This window comes from Falco rusticolus, chromosome 9, assembly GCF_015220075.1.
Source record: "Falco rusticolus isolate bFalRus1 chromosome 9, bFalRus1.pri, whole genome shotgun sequence".
In the NCBI taxonomy this organism is placed as follows: domain Eukaryota; kingdom Metazoa; phylum Chordata; class Aves; order Falconiformes; family Falconidae; genus Falco; species Falco rusticolus.
Window position 1 is genome coordinate 26,481,958 of NC_051195.1, and position 17,397 is coordinate 26,499,354.

The 17,397-nt window shown below is 36.6% G+C and overlaps 1 protein-coding gene across 2 annotated transcripts in view; it reads right to left on the reverse strand.

The window, feature by feature from the left end:
* Positions 1-596: 596 nt before the first annotated feature.
* Positions 597-17,397, reverse strand: part of PDE6C (phosphodiesterase 6C) — a 31,283-nt gene continuing 14,482 nt past the window's right edge. Inside the window, exons 10-23 of one of the 2 annotated variants that reach the window (XM_037399165.1) lie at positions 16,847-16,990; positions 16,695-16,763; positions 13,463-13,609; positions 12,976-13,083; positions 12,771-12,880; positions 10,635-10,722; positions 8,840-8,940; positions 7,658-7,765; positions 7,329-7,392; positions 6,233-6,307; positions 6,005-6,088; positions 4,833-4,986; positions 2,624-2,675; positions 597-1,965 (exon numbers count right to left, since the gene is read on the reverse strand). In XM_037399165.1, the coding sequence (XP_037255062.1) occupies positions 2,656-2,675; positions 4,833-4,986; positions 6,005-6,088; positions 6,233-6,307; positions 7,329-7,392; positions 7,658-7,765; positions 8,840-8,940; positions 10,635-10,722; positions 12,771-12,880; positions 12,976-13,083; positions 13,463-13,609; positions 16,695-16,763; positions 16,847-16,990 (1,272 nt within the window). In that variant the 3' untranslated portion in view covers positions 597-1,965; positions 2,624-2,655. The remainder of the gene's footprint in view (positions 1,966-2,623; positions 2,676-4,832; positions 4,987-6,004; positions 6,089-6,232; positions 6,308-7,328; positions 7,393-7,657; positions 7,766-8,839; positions 8,941-10,634; positions 10,723-12,770; positions 12,881-12,975; positions 13,084-13,462; positions 13,610-16,694; positions 16,764-16,846; positions 16,991-17,397) is intronic. The other variant, XM_037399163.1, reaches the window with a different exon arrangement.

A 17,397-nucleotide genomic window follows, 5' to 3' on the forward strand; every position in this document is an offset into this window, starting at 1 on the left:
GTTGTACTTGCATAATAGATGACAGTACAAGGACATATTTAGGGTGTCCTTGAGTAAGAAATAAACATAGCCTTGCATGAAGGCTTCTTTAGGTAAGAAGGTGGATTTAAAGGTTAATTCTCTGTCATCTTGCAGGCTTGGTTGAGAGTCAAATCTAATCTGCAGCAATCTGCTTACATGTATGCAACTTGCCCAAAAGGGCTTTTGTCAAACGTGTTTCTATATTTATTGTTCAAGAGTTGTATATTAAGTATTCGTTCTGGATAACTAGGTCCTCTTTGGGTCTTTAAATACAGTTATAAAAAGGTACACTATACATATTAAATACATCATTTAATACAGTTTGAATAAAATTACATGATCATACAACCTTGAAATAGATTTTAGTATCTGCATTTAATACAGAAAATAATACATGATACCTAGTTTTATGTCAACTAAGTTTGCATAAAATATTTGGTCCATTTATAAATAAGGATGTAATATAAGTGAGATTCTTTTTGTGTATTCCTTTAATTTTGGGTGATAGTTGTACACAGTATCTATGTTCATAGAGCATTCTTAGAAAGGTATGTAATATGGCAGATTGTTCTGTCATTCTCCCTTCTCTGTGGATGCTAAGGGCCGTTTTGAGAAAAAAAAAAAAAAGATTGGGTCTGCTTTCTTGAAGGGGTGAAAAAAGGTGGCAGGATTGAGTCTCCATGTCAGACTTGTTTGTTGCAGGAATTGCATTTGATGTCTATTTCCTTTTAGATTTGGAACTGGTTCCAGTGAATGCTCAGATCTGTGCATAATATAACTACCCATTTTTGTTCCTTCATCTGCCGAAGAAGCTGGCTTCGTGAGACCTGAGTGGAAGATACGGAGTGGACTCTGCCATTCATCAAGAACTGAAGGCTTTGGTAGGGAGATTGTTGTTTACGAAGAGCTAATTTGTGTGCCGTCTGTCCTCTTGTTTGTAGAAAGGGTGATAATGTGAATTCTGATTTGCTTTACTTCTGCTGTCCTCTCCCTCCCAAGATTAAATTGGTGCCAGTTCATTGGTTTTCAGACACTTTCATTTACTGCATTTTTAAAAAAATGTGTATTGGGAGTATGTGAGCCTTTTAAATGCCTTTGAATATAGATCCTGCTCTAGAGATATGGTATAGGTATCTTAGTAAACTCTTGTACCCAAAGTATGATGTTTATGGTCTGCCTTTTTCGATTTTTACATTAAAAGTTGGTCAGTTTGGGAACTGTGGGCAGAGCTATTTGCATATGGGCAAAAGAGTAGTTTCTCTGAGCAATGGCTACAATTCATATTTATCCTTGGTAGTTTTGAAAAAGTACTGTGTACCCTTGGCCTTCTTTCTATAGGTATGAGCCAGGGAATTGTGTTGAGCATTCCTAAAGTGAAAGAGATGTTTACTCTAGAACTTTATATAGTATTGAGAATGAAGGAAAAGGACACAATCCCAGATTAATGAAATACACATAATATAAAAATCTAAATATACAAGTTACGAAAGTAGCAATTTTTTTGAATTGTACATGTTAGATTTCATTCAGTAATTTCACATACGAACTGTCAAAATTATTTATATTTTTCCTGAACAGTGTGCAGAAGTTACATATTTTAATAAAAATACTTGTATATAAATGGAGTGACATGAAAAAATAACTATAGCGCATTTAACTCATTTTGCACCATTATTTTTTCTTTTAATTTTCCAGTTTTTAATTGTAACTGTTTACTCCATTAAAAATTATTTCCAACAAATGGCAAGAGTTTAAGAGGATTGTTAAGAGATCAATCTATACTATTCTATGCAAAGCAGAAATCCACTGGGGCTCATTGAAGTTCTTTCTAGATGTCTTTTCTGTAGCAGAATCAGTCTGAGACAAAGAATTACAAAAGTATACATGTTTTGGATTTTCCATCCTCTCCACTTCCACCACCACCACCTCCAGCTGCATCTTCAGCTAAAAAACAGAGAAGGGAACTAAAGTGAGTATTTTCTGTTAATTTTAGTGGCTCTAATCTCTTGTTTAAATGGTGTTGCGTCTGTCATATGCATGTTATGTGTGTTTGACCTTCTGAAAATTGGATGTGTTTTCATTACACATGGGATGTTTTCATTACACGTCTGGGAAAATGGAATATGAAACAATAGCACATGTTATATATACATATGCGTATATACTGTAGCAGTTGATACCAGCATTTCTCAAAGGACCAAACACACACTGAACCACTCTTACTGGAAAGTTTCAGTAGTTAAATATATTTATAACTCTGTCCCACACATACGAAACTGAGGTATGCAAGGCATGCAAAAGAAATAAACTCTTGGATCTTACATATATAATCTGTGAATCTATTTTTGAAGCAGATGATACAAAAACTTTAATTTGACCTAAGTGTATAAACGTTTATCCAACCCTACATGAATCCCTTTGTAATGACCAATTAAGAGAGACGCCTTTTATGTTTGTAATCTTATAGCTACTGAGTCTGTTACTGTCTCTCTCAAATGATTCCACAGATGCTCATTGGTCATAGTTAAGATTCTTTCATTGTAATAAATTGCGTTTCCAGGTTCATTTAAGGTAAGATACTAATATTAGAATTAAAACTTACATTTGAAAGCTGTGGATCACCATGTTACTAGGTCATTTTCGACCCTTTCCACCTGCATTGAAACATGTCACATAATCAGTGTCCTACCCTCTGTAATTTGGGATATAATCAACACTATGTACTAACTATGTATTTTATTTTCTCAGTTGAATACTGTATTCTGTTTTAGTTTCTGTTCTGAACTTTCCACTGTAGTGGTTCAGCAAATATGTTTTTTTTAATTTAATTTTATTTTCTGTCTACTGAATGGCTAAGAGTAGTCAGATCACTGAGATCTAGAGAAACCCCTGTTGTTCATCATGTGTCAAATTATTGTTTGTATGAACTGACTTAACAAACCCATACGTTTACATGGCCTTGATTTGACAGTATCAGATTTGTTCTTCACAGATGTTCATGGCCTCATTCCAGTGCATGTTTTAAAAGATGCAAAGTATTTCCCTTACATTTTGTGATACCAATTATGATATGCAAAGGTTGGATCCTTAGCTCCTGCAAATCAGTCTGTCTGTGCTTGCCTGTTTAAGGTTCCTTGTGGGAAAATACTCCTTTCCTTAAGTCAGTGACTAAGTGATTCCAAAATATCAATGATGTCAATTGGTCCTAACTTCAAGTAGGAGCAGAAATACCTGACTTTTCCTAAATGTATAATTTAATTTTTATTTAAGAACCTTATGCTTAAGGGCATAGGATCTGACTTTAGTAACTAAACTGTCCCACAAGAAAGCAAAATATATAAGGAGGTCTGTGTGTAGGTCCCCAGTTGTTTTGTTTTGTTTCGCTGGTATTTCTGAGAAGTTCAGATGCTTACATTCCAGTGTAAGGAAAGAGTACCTTGTTCATGCTTACAACCAGCTAGTTCTCAGAAATAAATTGATCTTAAATAAATAAGATTATATGATTAATTGTAAAAACACTGTTTTTAAAAGTAAATTTGGGAGACAATGGGGTGAGCGTAATTTCTTTGAAAGTGTGTGTAAATGGTATCACAGTGTGAGCAGGCCAAAATATTTCTTGTAATTTTATTACAATAATAATACTTGACTCATTTTATTAAATAAGTCTTTCAAAAATCTGCTTTGATTAAGTCATGTAATTTAACGGTACTTTTTTAACCATTTACAACTTTTCTTTTTTTGGCTTAGTATCATTTACTTTAGGAGCCAATATCTATCTAGTGCCACTTCACACTGACAGTAACTTGATGGGTGGCCTTGAGTAGCCTCTCTTGTGTGAAATGTGAAGAATACTCACCTATTTCGCATAGACACAGATTAACAAATAAATTATTCAGTACTGTTCTATCTTTTAAAGGTGTGAAACACACGCTTAAACTAACTTTTTTTCTTCAAACTATGTGATAATAAATCATTCTGTAGCAATCAGCCACATGTTTCTGTTTTAATCTCTGAACCTTTTCAGTCATCTCAGCTGACTGGCAGAGCTGTTGACCTGCTGTTCCACATGCAATATGGAATAAAAGTAACTGACTTATTTCACTCTTACACTTGAGTGATAGGTTCTCAGATTGTATAAAAGCAGATTCTTTTCCAGGTTATCATATGCAGAACTTAGATTTTTAGAATTTTAGGACTTGGGCTGTCTTAGGAAGATTAGTGTCAAATTTGTAATACAAGAGAGTATATTTCAGCCAAGAAACTAATGGTAGGGATCTAGAGTCAAAAGCTTTATCTTAAACTTGGAAGAGAACTGAGGATTTGCACTGCTTCTTTGTGTTCCAAATGTACATTATCCATTCCCATCTCTTTTCCTTATGCTTTTCATTTTAAACTTAAACAAAGCACCTGAATACATTTGGAGCTGATGCTACACATAATTTGGATACATGCCTAGTATTTGAGGTGATCGCAGCATTCACAGATAAAGAAGTATTTAATTACACTCAGTTTCAAGTCTTAAGACAAAAGAAATTTTACATTCCCTTCACTTTTGTGATGGTCACATATTCTAAAATTCTGCAGTTTAGATAATGAAGTCAGTATACTGGATTTGTATAATCTCTAAAGGGTTGCTCCTCTTCCAATTAAAGATAAAGCTAATTCAGAACTCAAATACTCATTAGTATACTCACTCATTAGTATGAAGTTTAATAGAGTGCACACAAGTACACTGCATGTGTGAATTTGAGAAAAAATATCTTGACTGCCTTACAAATACATATAAATGAAAACCTTAGAAGTTACTTAACCTTTTTTGGCAGCTGCTTCTTCTTCCTTTTTCTTTTGTTCCTCAATAATTTTCATCTTCTCTTCATATTCATCAGCTCGTGTTTTCCATTCCACCCTGTTGTTTTGAAGACCATCAAACATAGGTGTAATTTCCTTGTGAAACCTTGAGAATTCCTATACAAACAATTAAATTAGTAAATTAGAAAATTGTAAACAACGGTTTGTAAAGTCTGAATTTGTGGAAATACTGTTGCTTTGCAGAGAAAACATTAACTTTCATTTTTCTATTAAATGAATTCAGTATGCATGCTAGATGAATTATTTTTATTTGATTTCACATTGTTTTCAAGTACTTGTTCCATCTCTGGTATCAGTTTTCTGTAGAAAACAAAAAATTTTCAAAGAAATAGTGTAAGTACCTGCTGGTGCACATTTTGAAAGCATGTTCTTGGCCATGCAGTGGTGGGATATTATTGGTAATACCGTATTGGGATGATAACGCCCTTTCGTGCACATAGTCAGTTAGAAAAAGTCTGGACTGTATACTGCACATTTCAGTATCTTCCTAATTCCCACATTTGATAGTCTGGTTCATATAATACGATTATAACTATGATACATGGTATTTATCATATGATTATCAGTATCAGGATATAATAAAGTCTAGTATCCTATAGTATGTTCCAAGCAGATGAGGATGTATCTGAAGATGTTACTTTTCTGCATGACGTTTTGGGATAATGTTAAAAGCTAGACAGGGATTAATAATGTTGGGATTTCAGTGCCTTACGGAAGATACAGAATATCTATATTTCCATAATATTTGAAGTTTCCTATTCCCCTTGCTGTGCTATTAACTACTTTCTGTAGCCATCCACATGTTATATACTTAAATTAAATGGGACTGTGAAGAATCAGACTGGGCTTTCTAACTCAGTCTTTCAAAGTAGTTACAAAACCTCAGTGCCCTCAAGTTTCACTGAGATCATCACTTTTTATGAATATGCTTCACATCTCTTGAATTTGTTTTGCGGGAACAATTCTATGTAACAAAAGATTGAGAAACTGTGGCGATTGTTTACCCTGTAACCAGGAGTCCTGCTGCTGTCTAGAATTTTTTAACTGCAACAGTTTGTCACTAATTGTGCCATCAGAACTGCTGCAGCAGGAAAACAATAAAAATTATTCTTACCTTGTACACAAATGTACACACAAAATCTATGAAACCAACTTGGAGCTTAGGTAGTTCATCTCCTTTGTTTCTGTCCATCATAGGCTAGAATAGAATAGCAATAATTTAAATTATGTAGATATCATGCTTTTTGGTATAATGATCTAGCAAGTATCGTGAAACATTATCTATTCAATGTTTTAGTAACAGTTAATGCTGCTTAACACAGTTAAATTATTTAGTACTTACAATTGGTTGTTGCTGTAGCACAGTTCGTTCCAGGTCACCTTGCTCCCAGAATTCATTTGCAACCATGAGGGCAACCTGAGCGATCACAATTCAGTGGAAGTGTCAGCAGAAAGCAGTAAATTTAAATAAATAAAGAACAAGGCTTTCAAGAAAATGTTAAAATGTTGACTAACCAAGAACTGGCATATTACTGTTAAATACTTCACTATTACTACTAACTTCCCTTCCACAAAGACAGGACTTATTTCTTGTTAGCTGCGTTATCTCTGACTAGTTTAAAAACTTCTCCAGAAATAGAGAGTCTCGGTCAAACACAATAGAATTCCACTCTATAATCCCTGCAGTGGTAGTCAAGCACTTCTTTCAAAAATTAGACGCTCTCTGGTGTACTTAAGACTTTTTCCAGCAAAATAGCTCTACCAATATTCTGGTGCATGCTGAGTAAATGATAGATTATAGTCAACAGGAACAAGACAATATTAGTAACATAACAATCTTCTAGTGACTGTAATGTGTATTACTTGGAAGGCTCCACAAGCATCTTGTTGTATTTTGATTATGCATTGTTAAAACCTATTCCTGTAAAGCTAAGCAACGAGCTTCAGTGTGATGATCAATAAGTACTGGAGCACTTGAAGTGCTTACATAGAAAGCAGTATCACACTGTATTACAAAATTTATTTTTAGCATGTTTAAGCTACTTTGCAATGGCACCAAGATCTACAGAATAGAATGGACATAATTCAAATTATAGTGTTGTTAAATCTGTACCTTAAAAACAGCTGAAAAATAGCAAAAGTTGGATAGCACAATAATATCCGAGTGATATTTAGGGGTAGCTAGGGCAACTGGCAGAATCAGGAATGCCAGTTTTAGCTGAAGGACAAGTAGAGAAGTGTGGAACAGCTGTAGAGTGGCTGGGGAGAGGCATCATGGAACCCTTACAGTGACAGAAAAACAGAGGTGGTTTTCTAGAAACACAGGTGCAGATACTTAAATATCTATCAACTGATAACTAAGTATTTTTTTTTAAATGATCATGCACCAAATAGGCAGTAAAACAGACAGTAATATTATCTATGCAAAAAGTACCTACCTTACTTTGCACTTCCCAAGGCTTGGTTATTGCAGACAGGTCACATCCAGTCATCATCATAGCCCTTTGAAAACACAGAACAGGAGTATAGTTAGGATGATGATAGAGAAAAAAAATATCTAATTTTTTTAAGTAGTTTAGATACCTAAGATACAGACAGATGTAGATTTTGCACATTTTGAGAAGATTGTAGACACCTATTTCTAATTTAAAATCATGGTTATGCTCATAATTGGATAATAACACCAAGTCTTAATTTACTCATTTAGGTGCCCAAATTCTTTCAAAATCTGGTTTACTGAATAAAGAGTAAAATATTAACCACTTACATGATGACTTCTTTTTTGGTTGGGTCAATAGATATATATTTAATTGCCTCCTCTTCTGTTTCCATTTTTTCAATTGCATCCACAATCTTTTGAAACATAGTTCTTTTCCTGTTGAAGCATACCAATAAACCGTGTATTAGTGAACAAAGTGAGATAGAAAACTTTATTTCTGGTATTTATGCTTTTCCAAAGTAGCATCCTAGACATGGTAGTATCAAAGTGACACCTTCCTGTTGAACTCAAACTTTTCAGGTACCCTAGCATGTTTAGATTTTGCTAAATACCACTGACATGTAAAGTGTTATGCCAGAATTCCTGACAAAGAAACAAATAACCTGTTTCCTAACAATTTGTGTTAAACTGTCTGAGGTGTCATTCTTATTTCTTTAATATTACATGTTTGTTACTTCGTGTAACATAAGAAACCGACAAAAGCAAAGCAAATACTAATAAATGTTCTTCCAATCCCTCCCCTCAAAAATCCAAAAAAGCACTAAGACCTAACTGAGGAGAAATTTCAAAAATATAAATGTATCTTGCAATTTGCAATTGCTTAATAAATCTTCTGATTTGCATTTAGGATGAATGAAATAATGGAATTACTGTTTACTAAAATTTAATAACTGCTGTTGAACAATTTACTGAATTGTGTCCTATCTTCTCACTTTAAATTGTCTCAGCCATAAGACATCCGGACTGAAACAAAGGCTCCATATATCTTTAAGGAAAAAAACCATTATAAAAGCACATTAAATCAGTAACTTAAGAACAGGATGGATGATTTGATATTTGGAGTCTTTGGCATATTTAGCCCTGGGGTCAGTTGATGTCTGCAGTTTTGTTTTTAAACCAGGATTTTAATTTCCATGTCATAAGCATACTCTTGCTGAGTGTGAGTAATTGTAGTATGGTATGCTAAATCACACATGCACACAACCTTACAATTAGGCTAGAGAATCCACACTTCTGAAATGTAGTGTTTGCTCATAGATTTATTTGTTCTCTAATTTGAAAGCTTATAATGAATCTAAGAATGTCTTGGGTTTTTACATGAATTAGATTTAATAACAATTTTAAATACAGCTTTGTGCTCTGCATATAAACAGCTACAAACTACAGTTAAAATTCTATAGCATGTAGACATTTTTTTCAGTAGGAAGTTATACAGAATGTAATACTTACTTGAAATACAAAGCCAGGTCAGTTGCTATTATTGCAACTTCGAATAAGTGTAGAACAGTTTCAAACTGGCGCTTGTTTAGGTTCTGGAAGATGTTTAAACTCTGCAAGATGGAAAGTTTGCAGATTCAGTTGCTTTTCTAACGCTGTCTTTGGTTTGTTCTATACAGGTTGTCTTATAGAACAGTGTAACGAAATTGGCTGACTAAAGTCCCTAAATTAAAATACAGTGCAAACAGAAAATTACTCAGTTGGTAAAGACGGCCCTTACTCACGCCTAATGGACGGCTCAGTAACTGTGAACGGGCGGCGGGTCTCGGGTGCTGCCCGGGGACCGCACAAATAACGACACCCACAGCCACTCACGCAGCTGCGAGCCCTGCTATTGCCATATCTAAATTAAAACCAAAGAAAACCACCTGTATTCCACGTAAATAGCAAAGAAATGGCAGTTCTTCATAATTCCGTTGCAGTTCACATTCCATAAACCTAGTTTTCCTCCACTTTTTAAAGCTTCGCAGTAGAGACCTTTTCTTCCTGTTAACCCCAGTCAGTAAGATTGCCTGCAGTGCTATTGGGAGGCTACAGTGAGTGTAATGTCCTTTTCCTCAGACAAAGGGAATGAGAGTGTCACAGGCAGCATTTTCCTAAGTTTTCTGGTTTTCCTACCTTCCTTCCCAATACCTGTGGGAGCGCGGGGCACAGCCATGCTGCTGCTGAGAGCCCACGGAGGGCCTGGCCGCTGCTCTAGCCAGGGGCAGCACTTAGTGCCCAGCATTGAACAGCTGAAAAAGTACATTGCCATCAGTAAGGGAAAGGGGGTTTTGTTGGGGGGGGGGGGGATTTTCAGTCATAAATCTTCTGGGGTTTTTTTGTGATCATTGTGCTACTGGTTAGTGTAAAGATTTATTCTGTGGCCTCACGGGGTCAGGAAATAGCACCACCATAGGGATCAAAAATGGAAAAATTAGGGTGGAAGTGGGGGCCTGCCACGCTGCTGTGAACAGGTGGGATGGTGGGGGCATGTCTTCAAGCCTTGCCTGGTAAATCTCCATATTTCCCTGGAAAATACGTAGTAAAGAGCTGTAAATAGTCTCTTCCCTCGTAGCCAGGACAGAGCCAGGCGCCACAGAGGGAAGGGCAGCCGATCCCCACCGGAGGAGCAGGGCTCTGTGGGGCAGATGGCCCGGGCGGGCTGCGTTGCTGCCGTCTGGTGTAGCCTGAGGGGATAGTGGTGGGGAGCCTCACCTCTATGGCTGCTGGGAAAGGGCAGCTGCCTAATTCAGGGAAAATCAGTAATGGGAGCTGCAGCAGAGCCTCTTGATACTGACTTCTCTGCCTTAGCAAGGTAAGGTGTGCGTATGGGATCCGGCCTGGGGGTGAGCGGGCCCTCCATAAGCAGCTCCATCCCTTTGTTCCTTAGCTGCCAGCGCCAGCAGCTGAACTCGGGCCTCGTGAACCAGGGCAGCAGTTTAATCACAATATTTTCTATGTATGTATTGTATTTGCTGCTTTGGTTTCAGCATCATCTGTTTCATGCAATTTAAAGAAAAACCTAAGGAATGTGAGTGAGGCCTAGAGGAAAAGCTTTTTTATCTTGAGTCTATTTCTGGCATAATTCCCGATATTTCTCTAAAAGAGGGCAATGCATAAGAATTTAGCTTAAGACTTCCTAATTTTTGCATAATTTCTGAATCTGGACCTAGAGGAATGAATGAGACAGTGCAATTTGGAACATCATAGCTTAATTGGATCTTAACTGTTGAGTAATGTGAGCAGAAGGTTCAGGCAGACGTACCTCATCTTGCAGTAGGGTTTTGCTGTACTCTAGATGATGCCTTTCTAAAATGGAAGAGCCATGAAGTTTTGCCAGCGGAGCAGCTGACCTGTTGAAAAAGAAGAAATTATTTATAGTATTTTGGAGGCAATATTTTTGATTCAGGATTCAGATTTTTAGGAATAAAATGCTTCAGATCTGCATGTTCACTAGTTTAATCTATATGTCTTAACTTGGTATGATGCAGAGCAAATGAAAATACTTGCTTGCCTTCACTCTTGTGACTGAGTAATGATGGAAATTGGAGAGCACTGGGTGTTCAGTGCCCACTAAAGTCAATGGTATGGTTAGATCCCTCAAAACTAAAAAACTGTTTTTTAAAATAGGCCTCCGTTTTCTCTTGCATGTTCAGTTTTGCTGGTGATTTAATCTACCCACTTTCAGTGTACCTTAAAAGTAGCTTTTATCCATCTTTTAGTATTTATTCCGTGGCATGGCTTTTGAACTTGACTGTCTGTAATGCCTGTGGGCCATGTCCCTTGTGATTCTAACTTACTATAAGTAAGTTAAGTCTAAAGTAGCAGGATATTAGAGTTTAATTCCTCTAATGCCCTTGGGCTCCTTCCTTCCCTCAAAATCATTGTTTTTTGGACTGTGCAAGTCCTGACAGCTCAGGTGTGTTCAGGCTTATCACAGAGCATAAAGCATCCCTCTGACACTGCGCTAAGCATCAACCAGAGGAAATTCTGTGTCAGACTTTGGTAGTGGAACAAGTGGACAAGTGTCCTGTCTACCTAGGCTCCAGGTGGTTCTGCATGTTTGGAAGTGTATTTTCCTCCTTTCTTCCCTTGGCTAATAACTCCGTTCCTTAGATAACCCAAGGCAGATTGCCACATGCTACTTGTATTTTCTGACTTGTGATTAGGACTGTCGTGGTAAAGCCTGATAACCTTTATAAATAGCTTTACTGCATATGACCTCACATAGAGGGCTTTCAGCTAGGGAAGACCACAGTAGGAGGATTTAACCCCCCCCTTAAACTTATTTGGATGAGAGGCAGTCCACTGAATAAGAATCAGCATCTCTCATGCTCTCCTACGTCATGTGGAGAATCCCTGAGAATAATCAGAAAATCCCCTCGCATCACTGCTCTAGCATGCAGACTCAAACACCTCTCCCAGGATGAGTGTATCCAGGGTCAGAGGAGGAGGATGAATCATACTGGAGATACAGTTGGTGGGAAACTGTACTCAGAAAATTATGGTTATAATCTTCTGGTACATGTGACATTCTGAGAAACCCGTGTTCTCCTGCTAGCACATAGAAACAAGCCCTAACAGTTCACTTTAAAAGACTAAATGTTAGGTATTTCACTCTTCAGGAGAAGAGTGGATCTCAACATGGTATGTAATGTTGTAATAAAAAGGTATTTTAAAAAAATCAAAATTGTTTTATAACAAGCATCTACTAATTAATATGTTTTCATAACAAGCGAAAAACACAAATCCTTTATAATGTTTTCTCAGAACAAAAAGGAATATGAATTGCAAGGCTTAGCCTCATGATGTGTAACTTACTGGCATGTGGAGCCAGTGGCAGAACTCAAGCACTTTAGCTCAGAATCCTGTATAACATGAGATTACACCTCAGGAAAGGACCTACGTCACTCAGTAAACTGAGTCGGGGAGGGGACACAACTGAGCTACTCAGATCAGATGGCAGAAAACAGAAAAAGGATGCATTTTAAATCCTGTGTCCCTCTAAACTAGCCCTTGCCTGTGCCACATCCTGAATCCCTCTCCAGAAAAGTGCTTATGCCCTGTCTTGAAAAAAAGTAATCCAGTCAGGGATTTTAATTTACTTTTCCTCATTTCTTTGTGGCCTCATGTGCATGAGGCTCTGTTGCTAGAGCTTAATCTGTCTTAAAAATGAACTGCAGCTCCAGGAGATCCTTGTAAGGTTCTGCTTTTGCATTTTGCCTTTGTGTTTCAGCTGCCATGACAAATGCTCTGAGGCAGAAATCTTCTGTAGCATAAATGTTTATTCATGTCAGGTGAATATGGAATACCTACTTTATGTTTTTGCAAGTTTTGACATTTTTTTTTCTTTTGCCACTAAAAATACTACATTTCCATATATTTGAGCATTTATACTTACTTCATTTGATACAAGTTGTTGGTCCCTCTGTGATCAATGTCATGGCAGAAAGCAGCAGCAACCATAGCGAAGGCTTCTAGATCAGTATAGTATTTCTTTATTTTGCCTGTCTGTAAAAGAAAACACAGTTCTGAGTGTGTACCTTCCAGTTGGAATTGAAAGGAAAACTAAATAATGAATGTAAGGTTAATACTAGCAACCTTACCATCAGCAGAGTAAACATTGTTTGTCCCACATTGAATCCGTGTCGCCAGTTATGGTAAGTGATATCTCGATAACCCTTCCTGACTGTGTACATCCATCTTGTAAGGACCTATTATGAACAAAAGTGATTAAGATTGTGCTGTTAATTGAAACAAGATGATGGAATTCCTATGAAATTACTGGAATATACTATGAAATTACTGTACTAATGTGCAAGTCCTATGAAAATAATTGCTTTTCATTGAATTAAATATGGAAACAGCAAATTTTTCTTATGTAAATGCATGTTGATTTAATTCCTTTCATAGTTCATACAATTGCAGGATTATTTTTAAGTCTTTATGACAAATATGCAAATTTTTAATTAAGAATGGAAGATCGTTATCCGTACCACTAATGGTACTGCCTACTTCTGTATTAAAGTGCCTATAGTCAGCTATTTTTCTTCTAGCTTAAAACAAATATAAACAAAACAAAATAAATCAGACCTCAGCTGGGACTTTGAACTTTTCAACAACATTTATCTCGAAGAACAGTCGTATTCCACAAGTTATTAGGCCATGCTCTGTAACGGGAAAGTCACTGAAGCGGAATTCATACAGTTCTAAATCTTTTGGATCAGGTAATTCTTCTTTCTGTTAGGAAAAGTCAAAAAAATAAGGGGTTTTCTAGCAAGAGCAAAGTTGGGAAAACTTCCTTATTTTATTCTCTGACTTCAGTAGAAACATTGCCAAAGGACAGTATGCCTACTATATCTTCAAAGGCCTCAGGTTTCAGTACAAACTAATGAGTATTAAGTTATGAAACACAGTCATGATACTGCTGGTGTTCTTCTCAAAGAGGATAAGTAAAGTCTTGGCCAGACAGTGTTTCTTCCTATTCTGAATACAGTCTATTGTGACCATCTCAACATTTTCTTAGTTCAGAAATCTCAGACCTTGGAATTTCTCCTTCCTGGTATAAAATCCTCTGATTCTCCTTTTAGCCTGGTCCCAAGACTGAGTTCATCTTTTTCACAACCAAAATTAGTCTTGTTAAGTGTTCCTCTCTTTTGGATCTTATGAATAGCGATTAATATAGTGACCAAAACCAACCTGTCTAGAACAAAACATTTTTTTCCTTTTATGGTAGAATAAAGTATGACAACAGTCAATAACAGAAGGCTTGCTTGCATGCCTACCTACCCAGAGCCTTGTCTTGTCCTGGAGAAACTAGGCAAGTAAAGATTCCTGTACATTTTTCCCCTTTGGAGTGTTGGTGGTTTATTTCTGCTCCACAGCCAACTCTCAAAATTAGTCTGTCTTACCTTGTGTCCTGTGACAATCTGTCTTTGTCTGTGATAGCCTATATACACTTAATATAAGGATGATTTGGCACATGGAAAGTGGACTGGATAATCCTACAAGATCAGATGTAAAAATTCACAAATCTTATTTGTGTTCTTATTTGTCTGCTGTAGATTCCCAACTGCTTGGCTCTTGAATGATCTCAGTATATCCATAGAGTAAAAATTGTGACAATAGTTACATGTGCAGAGCATGTGTTCATGGTTAATATGGCTTGCTTTAAATTCCTTAGAGTCATTTACTTTCTAGGGCTGTAGTTGGTGGTGATTCTGTCCTAGTAATTGTCTTTCTGTAGTTTACAACAGTCTATTCTGAACAGTCCTGATGAAGATGAGGGATCGTTCCAGAAGTAGTGGACTGTGTAAGTGCATAGTCTTTTCCCCATGTACTAAATTTCATTAGAAGACCATTCAGGAATTTTCCTCTAACAGGCAGATACAGAGCTTAGGCCAGCTCTTCCTTCTACTGAAGAACCTCCATAAAACATTTACTAAATTCTAAAATACAGGGGATACAAAAGTTAAGAAGCTTTGTATTACATTTAAATTGCCTAGTTTGTGTACATTATATAGATTTACATTGAATAGCCTAACTGGTAATAGCAGTTGGAATTCACTAGCAGTACTAGTGAACTGTTGTGTAACACTATTCATCTGTGTATCCCAAAGTCTAGGGACAGCAGTATTATATTTTAAAGAATGCACCCCAATCCAAACAAGAATTAATTCAGGGAAGTCTGATACCACACAAAAAATAGATTATATGAGCACAATGATTCCCATCCTCCATACTAGCCTATAAATTTTTCTCCATTTTACAGATAAGGAAAAGGAATGGCTAAATGTATGCATGTTTTTCAACAAATAAGGTTGAATATCCATGCAAAGGTATTTCTTTATCCCTGGGATTTTCCTTTATATCTACTCTAATCTGAGGTCAAGGACAAGGAAACTTGGAGCAGTGGTGTTTTAAAACCCGTTACTTTGTGAGTCATCAGATGTAGAAACACCTGCTTTATCCCATTAGCTATCTGGGATTCCAGGTCTTATAATAGGATAAAGCATTTGCATGTAGCCTTGGCAGTGCAGAAGATATGAGACCTTTGAATTTGTGACTCCACAATGTTGATAGAAATAATTTTAATTGCTTTTTGGAGATTTAAAAATTCATACCAGTATTATATTTTTACATTTGGAGCCTGTACCATAATAATAATAACTTATTGCTCTAGCAGCAGAGAGATTTTGTAATATTTATCTACTAATTTTTGCAATTCTTTATGCAGGTAAATTAAATTTACTTTGAAAGGTATGTGAAGCTGCACACAGTCTGTTGATTTTTTTGTTTTATTTTGTTTCACCACTTGTAAGCTGTGTGAGCACCTGTTTTGTGGGAGCCAGTAAAACCTTAACACCATTGCATTCCAGCATGCACATGTATGTAACTAAAAATAGCTGAATGAAATCTTTTCTCTGTGGCTATGTCTACATTAGCAAATGTGGTGTAATAGGAGGAAGTATGTGAAGTGGTTGGTGCTGGAGGTCAATAGATTTGTTTGTATTTGACCTTTTTTCTTCAGCCTAGCTCCGTTTTGATCCATTGAGTGAGAGTTCATTCAGTGTTTTCCTGGAGCACATCTTTGAGTTTTGTTTCAGATAAAGTAAGCCAGTGCATGTGCTCCAGAACTGCTCCACAAGAAAAAATGAAGTGCACTTAGCAGGCAGAAGCAGGAGTTTTCCTCCATAAAGGCATTCCCTTTCTAGATTGAAATACCAAGGCAGCCAGAGGACTGCACAGTCTGGAAAAGAAATGACTCTTTTGTTTTAATAAGAGCAGAGTTTTAACCAATTAGGTCACATGCAGGTTTGTCACTGTGAAGTCACTGATCGCTGTCTTTGAATTTCTTTGCCTAAGGAAATGCAGGAAAGTCAGTCTGAAAGTCGCTTAGTCCCACTGGACACTCCTACATGTGTTCTCTTACTCAGAATGAAAGTGACCTTACATCTATGTCCCTTCTTTTATTTTCAAAATTAAATAAACTCAGATATAGGTATAGCACAGTGCCCATGGATATTTAAACAAGTTAAACACTTTAAATGTTAATTCATATAAACTTTTCTGTATAACTCTGACTATCCAAGTCTGTTGACACAAATTTTGAACAGAATGTTTCCCTGTCGGTAACAGTGTGGTCTGCACATAGAAGAACCAAAGAGGTTAAAGACGGTTAGATGAACTCCATCTAGCTTGTGGAACTGATAGCTAAAATCACTCGTATAAATCAGGATTTGGCTATACAGTACTTCTTCTGTAATGAGGACACATTACTAACTGATACAAACATGCCACCAGAATTTTCAGTTTAACAACTTACCAAAATCCTGATAAGATCCTTTTGATCACATTCTTCTATACTATTTACATTTAATTTCTCCTTGTATTTCTAGAAATGAAAATGAGTAAGAAATTCAGTTTTTGTGTAGCTAATTTCCTACTTTAATTTTGTAACTGTGAACAGAAACTTACCAGTATAGATTCAACTTCAGAAGGGGTGGCCTTTGTCTGGTACATAAGCATTTCCTGAGCAATGTCTTTCCTGTTTTCAAGCTTATTCATTTTGTCATAAGTGTCAGTATTTAAAACAGACCACCCCAGGAACTGTGTGAGAGTCTGGAACAAAGCCAAGCAAAGCAGAGATGACACCATCACAAAAAAATTACACTGACAATTTGAACTTACTTTTCTTAAACTCCAGTTTCTGGTAGTGCCCTTTGAAAAGCAAAGTGTAACTGTACTTGCTAGAGGCCTTTACTTTCCATCAACAGATTCTCTTTAGCACGTCACAGCTTTTAATGATGTTTTCTCAATTTAGTAATTCAGGGGCCATATTCCCATTTTGTATACAGGACCTTGAGGCTTATAAAGCTTAAGTTAGCTGGGTGGATTTGGATACACTGTGTAGTGTCTTGTCTTGCCCAAGTGCCTGTGATCAAGAACACTCTGGGAACTCCCATGATCACAGGCACAATAACCATTGGCAAGCAGCACACCATACCTGCTTACCCACTGCTAATTAG